The sequence below is a fragment of the Taeniopygia guttata genome, chromosome 3 (assembly GCF_048771995.1).
Source record: "Taeniopygia guttata chromosome 3, bTaeGut7.mat, whole genome shotgun sequence".
In the NCBI taxonomy this organism is placed as follows: domain Eukaryota; kingdom Metazoa; phylum Chordata; class Aves; order Passeriformes; family Estrildidae; genus Taeniopygia; species Taeniopygia guttata.
Window position 1 is genome coordinate 7,682,319 of NC_133027.1, and position 16,665 is coordinate 7,698,983.

General features: G+C 36.9%; 1 protein-coding gene across 5 annotated transcripts in view; it reads left to right on the forward strand.

The window, feature by feature from the left end:
• Positions 1 to 16,665, forward strand: part of ATAD2B (ATPase family AAA domain containing 2B) — a 75,323-nt gene that overhangs the window by 43,602 nt on the left and 15,056 nt on the right. For 4 of the 5 annotated variants that reach the window (XM_072926318.1, XM_030269447.4, XM_030269449.4 and 1 more), the window contains 6 exons: positions 415 to 600; positions 1,246 to 1,381; positions 1,697 to 1,893; positions 4,430 to 4,589; positions 7,690 to 7,812; positions 11,794 to 11,931. In XM_072926318.1, coding sequence (XP_072782419.1) covers positions 415 to 600; positions 1,246 to 1,381; positions 1,697 to 1,893; positions 4,430 to 4,589; positions 7,690 to 7,812; positions 11,794 to 11,931 — 940 coding nt within the window. The remainder of the gene's footprint in view (positions 1 to 414; positions 601 to 1,245; positions 1,382 to 1,696; positions 1,894 to 4,429; positions 4,590 to 7,689; positions 7,813 to 11,793; positions 11,932 to 16,665) is intronic. The other variant, XM_030269448.4, reaches the window with a different exon arrangement.

The window sequence follows — 16,665 nt, forward strand, 5'->3', positions numbered from 1 at the left end:
TCATTTTATTAACTTGTGCATGGATTGGTGTGCTGTTGTTCTAGGTTCATTTGCTCAGTTTTAAGTGTTTTACATTTCCAAATAGCTTTTGGTGAGTATTGCATGAATTGCAAAACAGTTTAATATTCATCTTGATTGTTCAGTCATAGCAAGTTTTTAAAAGATACATATTTTTGAAACAAAGTAGTTGCTTTGTAGTCTCCCTGGCACATTGACTTAAAATAATTGAATGCTGTAGCTAAGAGTCACAAATGCTTGTTTAGAAAGTGTTTAGATAATTCTATTCTGCTGGAACATTTGTCTATAAAGTGCCACAAATATGAATCATTCTCTTAATGTTCAAGAACTTTGTTACTCACAGCTGATGGTAACAATTAGTTCCTTAGCTGAAATACAACTGTTTCTTTTAATTAGATCTTTCGTGAAGCTCGAAGAACAGTACCAAGTATAGTTTACATGCCTCATATTGGTGATTGGTGGGAAGCTGTCAGTGAAACTGTGAGAGCTACTTTCCTAACTTTGCTGCAAGATATACCATCTTTCTCACCTATATTTCTACTGTCTACCTCTGAGTCCATGTTTAGTGACTTGCCTGAAGAGGTAAGTTTATCATGGAAGGAGGCATTGTTAGGGGGTTCTGTGCTCTTTTGAATGTTTTAGTAATGTAAAATAATTTGTTTTGTAGTGGCTTTCTAACTTAATTTAAAATATGTCAGACAGAAGATGTAATAATTATTGAATGTTAGTAATTTTCCTTAGTGAGGGATGTATGTCCGTATTACTGATTTTCATAAGCTCCGTACAACTCTGCTGAGAAGACAAAATTGTTCATTATGCCAATTGTTCTTTTTGACAAATGACTCCATTATAATTAAATGCAGATTTAGTCTAAAGGCTTGACCTTGAGCTTTACATTTTCTGAGGCTCTGATTAGGGGAGGATTCCTGTTTTTTTTTTTCCTTAACATTTTCTTTGATTTTTTTTCTCCTGCCCCTTTACTCTCCCGTTACTACAAAGTCGGCTATTGTTAGGATCATGGGATACTGCAAGTTTTGTTACTATAGAGAATTCAGTGAGAATCACAAGTGTTCATTTTCTGTGAGCACAGCTTTAGGTAGAGTTTACCATCTCTTGTCCTGTGGCTGGTTTTGAAAAGTTTGTGACTAGTATTACGATATGGTCATTGTTCATGTCTTTTCCATTGGGGGCTCATTTTTCTTATGGCTTTTCTTTTTTTTTTTTTAGTTGAAATGTATTTTCAGAATCCAGTATGAAGAGGTTTTTTATATTCAAAGACCAAGTGAAGAAGACAGATTGCGATTTTTCAAAGGCTTAATTCTTGATGAGGCAGCAATGCCCCCACCAAGAAGGAAACAGGCTGGTAAACTAAGTTACAGTAAATCCAATAATAATGTGATCCTAATGTTTTATTTTGTGTTACTTTCCTTTTTAAAGAGGCGTGGGTAATTAACAGTTAGTTTAGTTACCATGTGACAGCATTAATCAGTGCCCAGAATAAATGTCATAGTTACAGTTAACAGTTGTTGAAGATGGAGAGCTGTGGGGTCAAGGATGCAGTGACAGTTAGATCCACGATGCATACTGAATACATATAATGAAATTTGGAGTGGCATAATGCGAGGAGCCACTGTACTGGTAATGTTTCCATTGTCTGATTTCCTGTTCTTTTCCCTAGCTCTTCGTGCCCTGGAAGTTCTTCCTCTGGCGCTGCCGTGTCCTGCCCGGGAACTGTCGGAGGCGGAGAAGCAGCGGATGGAGGACCAGGAGGAGAACACCCTGCGGGAGCTGCGCTTGTTCCTCAGGGATGTCACCAAGAGGCTGGCCACAGACAAACGCTTTAACATCTTCAGCAAACCGGTGGATATTGAAGAGGTCTTGTTTCAGTAATGTGCAAACAATGAAGTTGAAAATACTAGAAAAAGAATGCAAATTTTTAAAAAGGAAATGGTTAAATAAATTAGAAAAATAGATGTTTGATCCATGATCTGTCCAATCTAAGATCCTGATTTTTAGCTGGTGGTACAACCCCATTGTCTATGAGGCAAGAATTTGGAACATGTTCTATTGCCAGTGCCCTTTGGAAAAACCTCGTGCATTCCTGTGCATTTTATAAATGAAATGAGCATTTTAAAATGCCAACACTCCTATCCTTGCCAGTGCTTCTGAAATACTTGAAACCATAAATATAATTCTTTAATAAAAGCTTTTATGGCACTGTAATCATAGACATGATAGTATTGGGAAAGTGATCTGTGTTCTGTAATGCATTCAGCATTAATAGTGTTGTGTAATTTCAGCAATAATGCTTGTGGATGCCATTAATCACACATAGTAGCACATTATAAGGCATTAACTGGTTGATTATGGACTGTACACACCTAACTGATGAGACAGTTCGATCTGCAAATCTGTTTTCAGGGGCTGCTGGATGAATAGGATTGTGTTTGGTCTGACTTTGAGATCGGATGCTGGCCACCTGCAAGCTTTGCAGGCTTACTAACTGAAAAAAAAAAAAAAATCCCTGATTGCTTCTGAAGAGAGAAGCATCTCTTTAGGAAGACATTAAAAGATGAATATGGGACATCAGAAGACCAGCATTGTATAAAGCAGATCTGGAGTGTAAATTCCTTGCAGGATGGAACACAGATCATTTATGGGCTTGATGCAGTCCTCTCTTAATTTGAGTTTTCCATAATGTTCCATAGCTGACTGGTTTTGAAAGCCTGGTGAGCTGTTTAATGTGGCAACCTACAGTATGAACATGGTTTCAGCAGTAATTTGGTTTAATTTTTCTTGTGAAACTGGGAGGTCCATTATTGTAGAAACTCTTCATACTTACAGTGAAGGTGCTTCCTTTCTGTCAAGAATTTGTTGTCTAAACTTATATGATTAAGGGCATGTAGAGAAAGAACAACTGTCCATGTTTTGTAGATGAAGAGAATAAAAATGTGTATTTGTTATTTGAAGGCTTGCCAGAACCCTGGTAATATATCACAGCACCAGAAATAAAATGTAATCCTTTTTGTCCCACCTGCTGCATTTAAGCACAGGACTAGCCTTTCTTTTTCTACAACAGCTTGTCTCCTTGACTTCCTTAAAAAATGTGTTAGGTTTATTTCACTCCTACTTGCATTGCAGAGAATGCTGCTGTGTGGTAAGTCAAGAATTTTCCTGACTAAATCAGCAGCAATATTTAGAGCTCCCTGTGAAGATTTTCTGATGCTGTGCTAACAAGAAAAGGAAGCCTATGGCTTAGCTTTCCAATCCCTGAACCAGATACTATCATGTTTCCATAAAGGGAGACAAAAATAAATTTTTTGCTATTTTAATTTGTCTATATGAATTTCAATGTCTGTATTTAAGGAATTAGGTTTGTTTGCTGTCCACTGAAATAATGCATTAATGTTAGTTTATGATGTGATATATATCTGCAGGCACTATATTATATATATATATACATATATATATATATATATATAATTTCTTATAGAGCCATTATGGCTTGACCTGAATATGTATTTAACTCCTAAGTGCTTTGATAGTGACCTTCATATGTGGATTTCAAAAGAAAAAAATGCAGGACTGTTTTAGAGGCTGCCAGTGTTTTTAATTAAGTAATCTGAATCACAATGAAACATTGATACATAGTTTTGGTTTTTTTTTCTGTGAAGTTAATAACAAATTCATTGATTTTTTTGGGTGAACTTCATTACAGCAGCTGTGCTGATGCATTTGGCTATTAAGGCTGAGACCCTTATGGTATCATGAATTATGTTAAACAGTTTTTAGTGTGCCCCACTGGTTGCTGAATCTCCAGTTATGATCTAATTCATAGTGAACTGTGACACAAAGCTTTTTCTTTAGCTTATCCTTCTATGCAGCCAATCTAACATCTGCAATCAATAAAACCTGACTTTTCTTTGTTTAACAAGTGATTGAAGAAACTATTTAATAGTAGGTATTTAAAAGCTGATAATTTGGCTGTTAAATTTAATGAGAACTTTACCTACAGAGTGAACAAAATAGACCTTCCCTAATTTTTCCTAGGGCTTCAAGTTAGACTGATGGGTTTTGCCTTCTTAGTTCCATGACAGTGTTATAGCACCATAAAAATCTATAACAAAATTAGTCTAAAATGAAAAATGCATTTACATTAAGTTGTACTACTTCAAAAATACTGTTTAATTAATTTTGAAAGATAAATTGGTGAGCTCCTGAAGGAAAAGCAGATTTGGAAGTCCTATGTTTTTAGGCTGATAAAACTTCAATTTTTAGCATAAATTTGCTTAGAAATCAAAATGTGTAGTAATATCTTAGAGCTAAGCATGTGGAATTAATCCAAGTATAAAGATGTGATTGTCAGTATTCAATAGGTCCTTTGTCATTTCTGTGTGCTGTTTGTTTATAGGTTTCAGATTACCTTGAGGTTATCAAAGAGCCAATGGACCTGTCAACAGTAATAACCAAAATTGATAAACACAATTACTTAACAGCCAAGGATTTTCTAACAGACATTGACCTGATCTGCAGCAATGCATTGGAGTATAATCCAGACAAAGATCCTGGAGGTAAGAACCTACTTCTTTTTGGCCTACCTAGACCTGAAAGCCTGGTACTTAATTCTGTATTCTGCTGCTGTTCAGGCATTTAAATAAGCTGCGTGCTTTGTGATAATTAGGATAAGCAAGTCCTAGGGGTCTGTGCTTTTAGTATTCTAAGTCATGGAGTGCACAGTGCACTGGGGACATTTAGAAGAGCAGGAAAACTGCAGCATTCAGAGCTGTTTTCTAATAAATTATGTTTTGTAGTTTCCTTTCAAATTTGATAGGTCCTTTTGGGTATCTAGACTTTGTATAGGCACCAAAACCCCACTGTAATTTGGAGAGCTCTGTAGAGAATCTGCACACAATCTGGCAGTGGTCTGCTGTATTTCCATGTTAGCTTGGAACACGAAATTCATACACAGAAATCAAAATCTGCGTATTTGGGGATAGAAATAAAACAGGATAAATCACCAGGCAAGGAAGTCAGTTGCAGCTGATTAGGAGAGATTAGACAGTATTGTCTTGACAAAGTGTGATGGGATGCTTTCAATTAAAAAGGAATTTGTAGACTGAAATGAATGTAAAAGCTGTTCACGCTCCAAACTAAGGATAGAAGATCTTGTGTGCTCTTTGCTAGGGCTGTCTTACAGTGCACATTGCCAAAATAAAGCCTTGCAGCTGGCAGCTTCAAGAATCATCAACAAAACATCAACACAAAGCACCCTTTTAATGCAGAGTTCTGTTTAATATATGTGGTACTTGGAGATCAGGGTCATCTACAAATATGGTTCAATGTGTTAGAAAGTTTTTCATGGCATCTTGTGAAATTGCTTTAGCAGGTTAAAGCCTGAGTTTTCTGTGTTTTTCTTCTCAAATTTTTGGTTTTCTGAGGCATTTTACAAGTCTTTTGTGTGGATTAGATACAGTATAGTCTGCTATACTGTATAGTCTGCTGTAGTTTCACACTGCCTTTTTAACCCAGTTCATACTTGTAGAAGATTAACTTTTTCTTCAGTGTATGATCCACTCTTTTCTTTCAGAAAAGTCCATTTATTTTGTGTTCTTGATAACACACTTTTGAGGACTTGTAATGTGCAGTTGATGTGAACTAATTAAAGCCCTTGATGGGCACTTGGCATTCAGAGTGTATCTGAAGAGCACGTGTTGAGGGATATTTTGATTTTCCTTGCTGTCAGAACTGAACTGGGAGAAATTGATCTGGCTCTTTCTGGGCTCAGTTTTGAGCATGTATTGCTCTTCTGGCGTCCAGAATTTCTTGGGCTGTTGTGTGAACACACCTGAAACAGCACATTGTGGCTGTTCAGAGGAAGCATTCCATGCATTCAGATATATTCATTAAATGAATATTAACTTATAAATGTTCACATTCTTTAAAGGTGGACATACAAGCTTGTTTCTGCTTGCAGAAGGGTCATACTGTACCCACTTTTGTCCTGTTGTTAAGTTGGGAAAGCAAAGGAACAACCAGACTGGCTGATTTTATCTGCAGTCTGGCTATCAAAAACTGGCTGTTTGGTGATTTTTTTTCCCTGGTACTTTACTATAAAATTTCAGACAAGTTCTGTAGTAAGACAGATTGGGGTTTTCTTGCTCCACTGTTTGACTGGGAAATGTTCTTGAAGGCATGGCAACATAACCATTGTAAGTTGGACATGAGTGCCTCACTGAAGCACTGTCTGGGGCAAACTCTTGCCCAGCACAGGATTAGAGGAAGGTAGTGGTTCAGTCCAACAACCCAGCTTGATTCCTTTTTATTTCCCTTCCTCCTTTGCAAGGACTTCTTAAACTTTATTATCTGACTAAAACTTTGACGTTTAATATCTCAAAATTACATCTGGAATGAATTCAGTCTGGGGGTTTTTGTGATCATAAAACATAATGCTTCACAAATATGTGGGGAAAACCTTCCAACTTTCAATAGATTTAATGGACAGTAGTTTTCCCCAGAAAATGTTGGATTCTTGAGCTAGACACTGGATAGTCTCTTTCACTCAGTAGTTTTTCCAGTTGTAAAAGCTGCTGTTTCTAGAATTACAAATCTTGTGAAATGAGTATTTAGTGTTATTCTTAATTGTTATTTTTAAAGATTACTAAAACATTAAATCTGCTGGCTGTAGAATATGTTCTGGACATTAATGATGATGGTTACTGGTGAAGTACCTGCAACAGCTGGTAAAAAGTAATTCAGTATGGATGGATTGACGAATTAAATATGTTAGTAGTGAAGTCAAACAATGAGTTGGATATTTAATTGAAAAGCTACATTCTAGATGTTAAATTTCTCCATATATGAGCTTAGTTATTAAGCTATGATTACTTTTCAAATTTCAGTGGTGGAATAATTTGTTTTGTGTGTTTCAAAGGTAGGGGAGCTGGTCTGTTTTTTCCTGAATTGCATTTAGGCTTCCAGCATGGGCAATTTGTTCTGTTCCCCAAATAGGCTTGAAAATGTAGCACACTCAAGGCTTGTTTCTTTCCATTTTTTTTAATGAATTAAAATGAGAAACAGCTATTCAATATAAGGAATAAAATAATGTGTTTTAGCACAATTTTGATCAGTTGTTAAATAATAATTAAGAAATAATTTCAGGTTAAAAAAAAAAAAACCAACAGGGAAGGAACATAAGTGAGCCAGGTCTACCTTACAGATGCAGATGATGTCCAGTGTGATTTTGCAGGCAATGTAACTGTGAATATTCCTAGACCCTAGTGTTTAAATTAATTCCTGGACAAGTCTCTTGTTACTTTGGGACTCTTTGAACGCTACTCCATTATACTGTGTAGATCTGCCTATGGAACCTGGCTACACCTTATGGCAAGTTGATTTAGGTGTGTTCATCATTTACTGTTTGCATTTATTTATAGATACCACCGTGGATTAAAGTAACAGATTAAACTTCTGAAAACACCTATATCTCTTTAATAGCTGGGTTGTGATTTTTGAGTGTGCTGTGGTATTGATTACTCTGCATTTTCAGACATCTGTAATTTTTCCCAGTTACTTCTATTTGTATCACTGTTGTAATATGCAATACAAGCCAACACAGAAATGCTAAGGAATTTTTGTAATTGTGGTAAAAAAGTGTACTGTCCTGTTTTCTAGATAAAATAATTAGACATAGAGCATGTACTTTGAAGGACACTGCTCATGCTATCATTGCTGCTGAACTGGATCCAGAATTTAATAAGATGTGTGAAGAAATCAAGGAAGCAAGACGAAAAAGAGGTATGTTTAACTTCAGTTATCATAAAACAACACATTCAGAGACGCTCTACAGACAGGTAGGAATGGGTTCATATTCACAAGCCCTGGACCTTGTAGGGGGGCTTCAACCACCCCAGTATGTATTGAAGGGACAACACAGAGGGCAGAAGTGATTCAGGAGGTTTCTGGAATGAGTAGAGGACAACTTCCTTCTCCAAGTCACAGAGGAGGCACCAAGAAGAGGTGCTGTGCTCCTTTGTTCTCACCAACAAGGAGGGGCTGGTGAGGAATGGGAACCTCAAGAGCAGCTGGGCTGCGCTGACCTTGCAGTGGAGGGAGTTGAGACCCTAAGGGCAGCAAGAGGGGTGCACAGCAAAGTTCAGTACCTTGGACTTGAGGAGAGCAGGCTTCAGCCTGTTCAGGGATCTACTTGGTAGAGTCCCGTGGGATAAAGCCCTGGAGGGAAGAGGGGCCCAGAACAGCTCGTTAATAAACTCAGGAGTTATGTTTCCCAACAAAGAGAGGTTAGGTAAACACATCAGGAGGCCTGTGTGGAGGAACAAGTTGATTGTGGATTAACTTAAACACAAAAGTGAGGCCTGCAGAGTGGAAACAGAGAAAGGTAGCCTGGGAAAACTACAGAGGAACTGAGCAGCCAGGGATCAAGTTAGGAAGACTAAAGCTCTGAGAGAATTCAATCTGGCCAGGGACGTGGGCAGCAAGAAAAGCTTCTGTACATATATGGGATAGAAATTACAGATCTCCATAAAAATTTTAAATTTAATATGAAATAAAGCATGTCGGATTCAGACAGTGCAGGTTAAAGAGTGACTGAGCTTGAAACCTTTTTACTTTCTTCCTATTTTGTGAGCTGAACTGATAAGACATTATCATCCTTTCAAGAAGAAGGATGCATTGCCTGCTGTTACAGACAGTACTACAGAACCTGCTGAACCAGTAATACTAGGGTTGCTGTACTAACTTCTGATGTGGATGTGGTGGAACAGAGCTGTGGTCTGAAAGTGCCTGTAGTACAGTATAATAAGAATTATGATAAGGGAGAATAGCCTTTAAACCACTGGATTTTTAGTTACTACAAGTGTAGTTTTGGAGGTAACATTTTGATTTTTTTGGTTAATAAACAACCCTTGCAAGTCTCGTATAGCTTCTAAAGTGACCAGGGAAAGTTATCAAAAATCCAAACATATTCCTAGTATGGCAGCAGTGCTCTGTTTACATAAAAAGAGTGTACCTCCATGGAAAAGTTTTAAAGTTTTTAAAGTTGAAAAAGGTTGAAAATCACTGAACTATAGCATTAGAACAAAATTTCATGCTGATTTAGGGATCGTTGATTTCAATAATTCCAGCTTTACCTTGGCAAGTTGTTTCCTGCTTTGGTATAAAGCTCCATTATTTGATTTCTAGGTTGAATTGGCTGCTCTTACCTTTTAGCTGCAGATTCTTGAAATACTTCTGTTGTTAGAAGACTCTTTATTAATAAACTTCTTTGAACTATGCAAGTATCTATAGGCTTTCTCTCCTTCAGATTAAAACAGATAGAATTCTTTGTGTTTTCCTATTCAGTCGTGCCTGTTTTTGTCTAATTTTGTGCAAGCTTCCAATGTGTGTCTTGAATTGTGGATAAATGAACCAATTGTAATTCTCTGTGGCTGTAAAACAGAGCTAATATAATGCCTTCATTTCTCCTCTGTACTTTTCTATTAGAACTACAAGAATATTCACAATTCTGGCTGCAGTGTCGTGCTGTGAGCTGTGCTCAGTTAATTATCCAAGTCCCCATGACTGTTAAAGGTTATTGCTTCCGAGGTTAAAGTAAATGTTTGTAAGAGCTCTTTGTGGCAGAGAATGACTCCATGGCTTGTAGTCCTTTCTTGCAAGTTTGCAAGAACTGGAATGCTGCCCTCCTTTTTGTGGCAGTGGCCCAGTAAAGATATTTCTGGAGACAAAGCCTGCAGACTGTTGAAAGAAGGGCAGTGTCTTAAGTCAGGATTAAGGCTGATGGTATCATGCAGTGAACTTGTTAAATCAGAAAAAGCAGGTACCATTGGTGTGAGAGGGCCTTCAGGTACAGGTGCATGATGAGCAGCACCAGTTTGTGGGATAGAACAACTCACAGACAGGAATGGCAGGATTCAAAGTGGATTCAGTACATTGGCATGCAAACTGTTAGAGTGTCACAGGTACTGCAGGTGACACTTGAAGATGCTTGTGCTTCTGGACCACACTTGGTGGTTTCAATGACAACTGAGCTCTGCAAGTTGGTCCAGCTTTAGAATGTGCAAGGGCAAGATCACTGACTGGGTTAGCAAGGAATACTACCCAAAGCAAGTCCAAAAGACTTGGAATGCATGGAAGAAGCTGTGTTAATTTAACTGTTTATGAACAGAGGAAAATATATCAAAGTCCTGAGGTCTGAGGAAGCCTCACACTGGAAGGCAATCACAAGGGATCAGGAGTTGTGTCAAAGATTTAGATGGTGCAGAACACCTGCATGGTGTCAGGAGTCTTGGCACTGGTCATTGTAGTGGATGGAAAGGATGTGAATGCTGATCAGTTCTGCCATTATTCTCATTTTACTCTAAAGAACAGCCTCAGCAAGACACATTCTGCTTGTCTAGAATTTGAAATGTATCCTGTTTCAGAGCAGTTTAAGCAAGGGATGAAAAAATTGAAAAAACTCCATATCCATTTTCTTCACAATTTTTTCAGCAAGTTACTTAGCAATCTTTTGTAATTCTAAAATGGAAAATATTTTCTACATGACTTTTTTTTGGGGGGGTGTGGTTGTGGTTTGGCTTTGTTTTGGGGATTTTAAAATTTTTTTTTTTGTTTATTTGTTTTATTTTGTTTTCCACACATCTGCCATTTTTACTTAGTACTCTGATTGGTGACCAGTCTCAAAAGTACTGCACATAAACTGTACAATAAAATCAGTACGTAGAAGTCAAACTAGAATTTCTTGTTCCTCTATTACTGAAATGAGGCGCTGTTGTTGAATGTTAAGCCTAAGGACAGCAAGTTTTAAGTTGGTAAATAAGAACCAACTATCTATGTTCTAGACTGCTGAAATTTGCAGCTACTAAAAGGTAGAAGTGATAGTTGTTTTGAGTAATGAAGTATGTTTGGTATGCAGTTTGAAATTTTTATAATAGTACCTAGAAACCTATGCTGTAATTATTAATTGTGAGATGAGAGATTATATGTGAATTTTTTAATTTCTGCATCCATCAGTTTTGGACCTTCTTTTCAGCTCTTGATCACTTGGTTCTGGTTTCTATTGGAGATGTGGTATAACATTTTGAAGACCATTTTAGTGGATGGGTAGGAAATAGTTCACACATACAGAACTTTAGATAGTAATTTATGTCTTTAAAATGTACTTAACCAATATGAAAGTTTGCTTTTTTAGAATTTAATTAAAAAACCTACAAAGCAGTAGAAGCTATGAGATTAAATATTACAGGAAGCAAACCACACTTTTTGTTAAAAGCAGAATTGCATTTTCTTAATTTAAGAGCTCATATTGACTCTGAAATGGATCCATTTTACATAACATAGATCACAGTGACAATACAAGAAGGTTCTTATTCAGATACTCTTTTTGATATGGCATACAATGCCATTATGAATTGCCACTTATTTTAAAACTGTTTAAAATAAGGATAAGATTGAAATGGTCAGTAAAAATTTGCTTGTAAAGGAAATATGAATAGAAGGGTCAATCTTTGGGGACCCAAAGAGTGTGAGAGGCAGTCACATTTTTCTAATCCATCAGAGCTGACAGTTTAAAACCATGCAGCCAGTAAGTTGTTCTGTCAGCAGAAACAAACTATTCTTACTGCAAATCTTTATTTTGAATGTCCAGCTAAATATTAATGGATCTATTCCTATTGCAGTATGGTGTTCCAAGTTTCTTCTTTGATACAGTAGGGTCCTGCAGCTTGGTTTATTTAAATAGGTATGGTTGTCTTTTGCATGCAGGCTTCTCAGTGCCAGCAGAACAGGTAAATCCTCACGGTTCCACTGTACGGAAAACAGAAACCAGAGTTGAAGAGGCATTTCGGAGCAAGCAAAAGCCCACCATGGCCGTGTGGCCCAACTCTGCAAATAAATGTGCATGTAAGTACCTTGGGGGATAATTGTGCAAAATTAGAGGTCCTTTCAATGGCAGACATTTGAAATGGTCTCTACTGCTGCTTAGTGATTATTTCCAGAAGTAATTTTAGGCATGAAACACATGGAACTAAGAAATACTGCTTCTAGGAGTACATAAAATCTCTGCCCAAGAAGTTGTAAAGAAGCAGGTTTTCTGTTTTTGTGATGAAGAATAATTATTTTTCTAATGCAGTATGAGTATTTTGCATTTTTTGTTGTAAAAGACTGTTTTCAGTATAAGACAACTCAGTGGTTTGATGAGTTTTCAGGTTTGTTTACTCTGTGTATTAGCAGGTAAATACCTCTACATTGCTTAATAGTCTCTCACTTGCACTACATTGAATTCCTGCCTTCAATACATTCGGCGTCATGCTGAAAGCTGGAGAAGAGGTTGCAAGTTTAACTGTATTTTCCTTTATGGCAATGGTTTTCAACAGTCTGTAACCATTACTGGAGGATGTTGAGATACACTTCCTGGAGCCTACTGAATTAATCCAGTTAAGTGATCGAAATCTCTAGAATTGTGAGGTTTGTGTGGGTAATCAGGGGCACTGCTAATTGTTTTCAAGAGCTAAGTTTACTGGAACAGGTGAATACATAGCAGATACTTTCATTATAAAGAAAATAAAGATTATGAGAGTGAGTATGGGGGATATGCTGATAGTTGCACTTGGCTTTCCTGCTGAAGATGTGGAGTCCATTATTAATATATTATTAGTAGCATTATTGATTATTGCTGATTGATGGCAAACTGATTGAAGTGGACAAATTTTCATTTTGGTATTTGTGCTCTCCTTCATGGTGCTTTTCCTTGATGAGAAATCATTTTCTAGGCATGGTGATAACTGCCCAGAGATGAACATTGTTTATATATGAATGATAGTGTTGATGTCAAATGGTTTAATTAATTAGAGGTGTATGATTTTATTTCCCGAAGCTGTAATTTCTTCCGTTAAAGGAATTAAAGTCAATTGTACAGAATTATGGTTAGAATAAATTGTTATATAATAAATTGATGATGTGGATCCAAGCTGTTCTTTATTCATTTGGCAGCTTGTGCAAAACAGAGTGTGTAGGGAAGGGATTCCCAATTAATTTTTTTAAATTTCCTGTGAAGTCCAGGATGGAGATTTTCCCTCTGGCTGCCCTGCAGAGCACTTTGCTGGCTGTGCATGCTGAGCAGCAGACGGTGGGTTTATAGACCTCCAAGCTGGACATCCCTTGGGAAGGGGCAGAGCAGCCCTCGCTGGTGACTCGCATCCAAAGCAGCTCCGGTGCCTCTCCCGCTTCCCCTCTGTTGTGGAGGCAGCAGCAGTTGTTTGAAAACTCGAGCCATCAGCTGCAGGAAATTGCCAGTGTCTCTGTGCAAACAACAAAGTTACTGTTAAGGAACTGAGCCTGTTGGTATTTTCGTGATCTAGCTTGGAAGGCAAGAAAAATTGAAGTTTAGTGGTGTTTGAGTCTACGATCAAATGAAAATCTGCCTTTTAAGGCTGAGTCTGGGAAAGGTAACTAGTCCAGGAGGGATGTGATGCATCTAGTAATCAAGAGAGAGAACCAGGAATTGATGAGCAATCAGAAACCTGCAGAAAAGATTCAAGTAGTGCATGGGCACCCTTGAAGATTGATGTGGTCAGTTCAGCAGAGACTAGAAATGAGGAAGAGAAATGGTCTTAAAAGGGTACTTGGAGGATAGGCTAGAGAAGAGTGAGAGCCGAACTGAGCAGATTGTGGGGAGCTCAAATAGCAGAAAATGAAACTGTGGATTGTGATTGTTTAAATGGAAGAAATGTAAGTTTGGAGAAGGGATTTCTGAAGAGGGATTATTTTGGAGGGAGATTGGAATTTTTTTATGGTCATGAAATACTATTTTTTAAAAGTCTATAATGTATTGCACAATCAGAGTAACAAGAAAAATATTAAAGTATTTTATTTAAACAGGATAAAACCGTACTTTTCAATAATTCTGAAAATAATTGCATGTTTTCTGCTGTTTGAACTTGAATTAATGTTTTCCCTTAGAGGAATCTAAGGAAAGAATCACCAATCATAACATTATTTTCCTGATCAGTTATTACTGTTTTTAGGGGCTTTATAACAGTGTTTTAGAAAAGAGCTGCAAAAAGGTTAATTCAGATGACAAGCCTTAGAACTCTAAAAGAAATTATTGTCAAGTATCTTCTCTAAAAACAGAGAGGACTGCAGACAGTGCAGCAGCCTTGTCAAATTTAGGGTCCTGCCCAGGGCTAGTACAGTAGCGAGTGAGAGTTGGATTATTATGTGTTGGTTTGTTTTCTGAGGTTTTATATTTTGTATAAAACTTGATTTAGTTTTTTACTTAACTGTTATTTTGTGATTAATTTAATTTTTCTGATGTATTTTAAATATTTTGTTAATTTGACTGGACCAGATGGGCTGTTGTAAATGTGGTGAATAAGTAATTTTCTGTTTGAAGGCATGTTGATACACATTTCTGAGTTACATTTCATCTGCAACTCCCATTTCCCTTGTTGAAGGTACAGCCATGTGGATTGTGTCTCACTATATAGATGAGTTTTAAAAGTATTGAATTACTAGAAGTTGCTGAGAATCTATTTGGGGAAGTTCTGCCACAATTTAAAATATTTCAATCTTCAACTGTGTATTTTGAGAAAAGTGCAAGTATTCTGGTGGGAACTTGGAATGTCAGAAGTCTGATATAAATAGTTTTCTGATTATAGAATCTCAAAATGACAGTGGTTAGAGGGAACCACTGGAGATGTTCTAGTCTAGCTCCCTTCAGAACTGGTTGCTCAAGGCTTTGTCCAATTGTGTTTTGAACATCTCTAAGAATGGGGGCTGTGTGTGATGCCTGGGGACCTCTTGTAGTGCTTGGATGCAAACAATAAATTATTTTCCTTAATTTTGAGTGCCTTGTATTTCAGTCTGTGCCCATTGCCTTTTGTCACTGGGCACTACTGAGGAGAGTTTTACTTTGCCTTTGCATGGAGCTGTGTAGAAAAGGGAACTACCAGCAGTGTGCAGTTTGGTGTGTTTGCTAAATTAAGTGGTTTACATACACATTAGCTCAGAAAGCATTAGCATCTCTTTAATCATTGGGATCCTGTATAATAGAACTGTATCCAACTGCTCCATCTTGCCAGTAGATGGGGCATGGTACATACCAATTTACTGTCTTAAACTTGCTTCCTTTAGTGTTATATATGAATAAACTCTGTGGGGAAGATTTAGCTTTGCATTCTTATCTTTTTTTGCAGCATTTAATGATAATATATTGTAGTGATAGACTGCAGATTTTATGTTTTCTTCATAGAGAAGATGTTTTTTATGCCGTATGATAAATAGCATAGCTGTGAAAATGGCATTTGGAGCAAATAAAGAAAATTTAAGTCCTTTGTGTTATGCAAACTATTAAAAATATAAGTTTTATATGAAAGTCATTTTATGAAATATGAAGTAAACACACTGCTAACTTTTCCCAGTAATTTAAGTGATTAGTGGGCTCTCTATAAAGGACTGTAGGGATACTAAGCAATAATCTAAGAAACTATGGCAGAAAATGTTTCTAAGTAAGTAATATTTTCTTTGCCTTTTTGTGTTGGATTTTTTTGCTTGATTGGTTTTTGGTTTTCTCTTTTTCACCCCCAAATGGGTGATCTTTGCTGTCCTATGGAACACTTTGTTTCTGATTTATAATGGAAAGGCTTTTGTTTTGTCTGGAGTACTTTTTAAAAAAGATTTTTAGAAATAAAAGGTCTTTCATTTACAGTCTTTCTCGGAAACTGTTTTATTCTCAGTCTTTGTCCGATTTTCATCTGTTTAGTGTCTCTTCTTTGACCTTTCTGTGACCGTGGTTGCTGTACTTCAGGCTTCTGGGACTGCAGCAATGCCTTATCAAAGGACATGGCAGACCAGATGCCATATGGTTTTGATCATTTGAACTATTTTTTTCCTTTTGGTGTGGTTCTGAGTTTGGATTCAAGAATTGGATATTGGCAAAATAACAGTCATTCAGATGCTAACATGAAAATCCTTGTAGCTGCTGTTTTGTCACTTATCCTGTATTTGCTACTGTTTAGTTTTCCTCTGCTTTTGAGATTTGACTTGGATTAATTCTCACTTGAGACAAAGGCAAGTACTGTTACTTGATAAGCACCATTAAAAAAGATTTTCTGGAATATGAGGATATATTTACTCAGAGCTGAGGCAACTGTCTCTTGTTGTCTCTCTGTCATTTTGTTCTGGGTAGTGTAGGAGTTGGCATTCTGGTTGGGAGTGGTTTGATCTCTTGTGCTGCCTTCAACCGGATGCTTTGAAAGAAAGTTGCAAACATTTGAGAAATATTTTTTTTTGCCTGATTTTGAAGGAAATACCAATGTAGCTGATGATTCCAGTTTAGTTAACAGTTCTTTTAAACCCTATAGGCTTTTAAATTCTTCTAATTTAAAATGCAATTTAGTGAATTTGTGGGAGTTCTAATAAATCTTGACTGCCTGTTCTTTTTTGGGATCCCATCAAACTTTTGAACTCGGTGATATCTAGTGACAAAGAAATTTTCTTTCATCACTATTAAATACCTGCCTATTGAATTAATCAAGTGTCTTTTTCTCTGACAGAGGGCTAAGTGGGTTCTACAATTTACCTGATCAGTGACTTTTTTTATATTCTCTTGTTCTCTTCTTTATAACTCAGTAATGC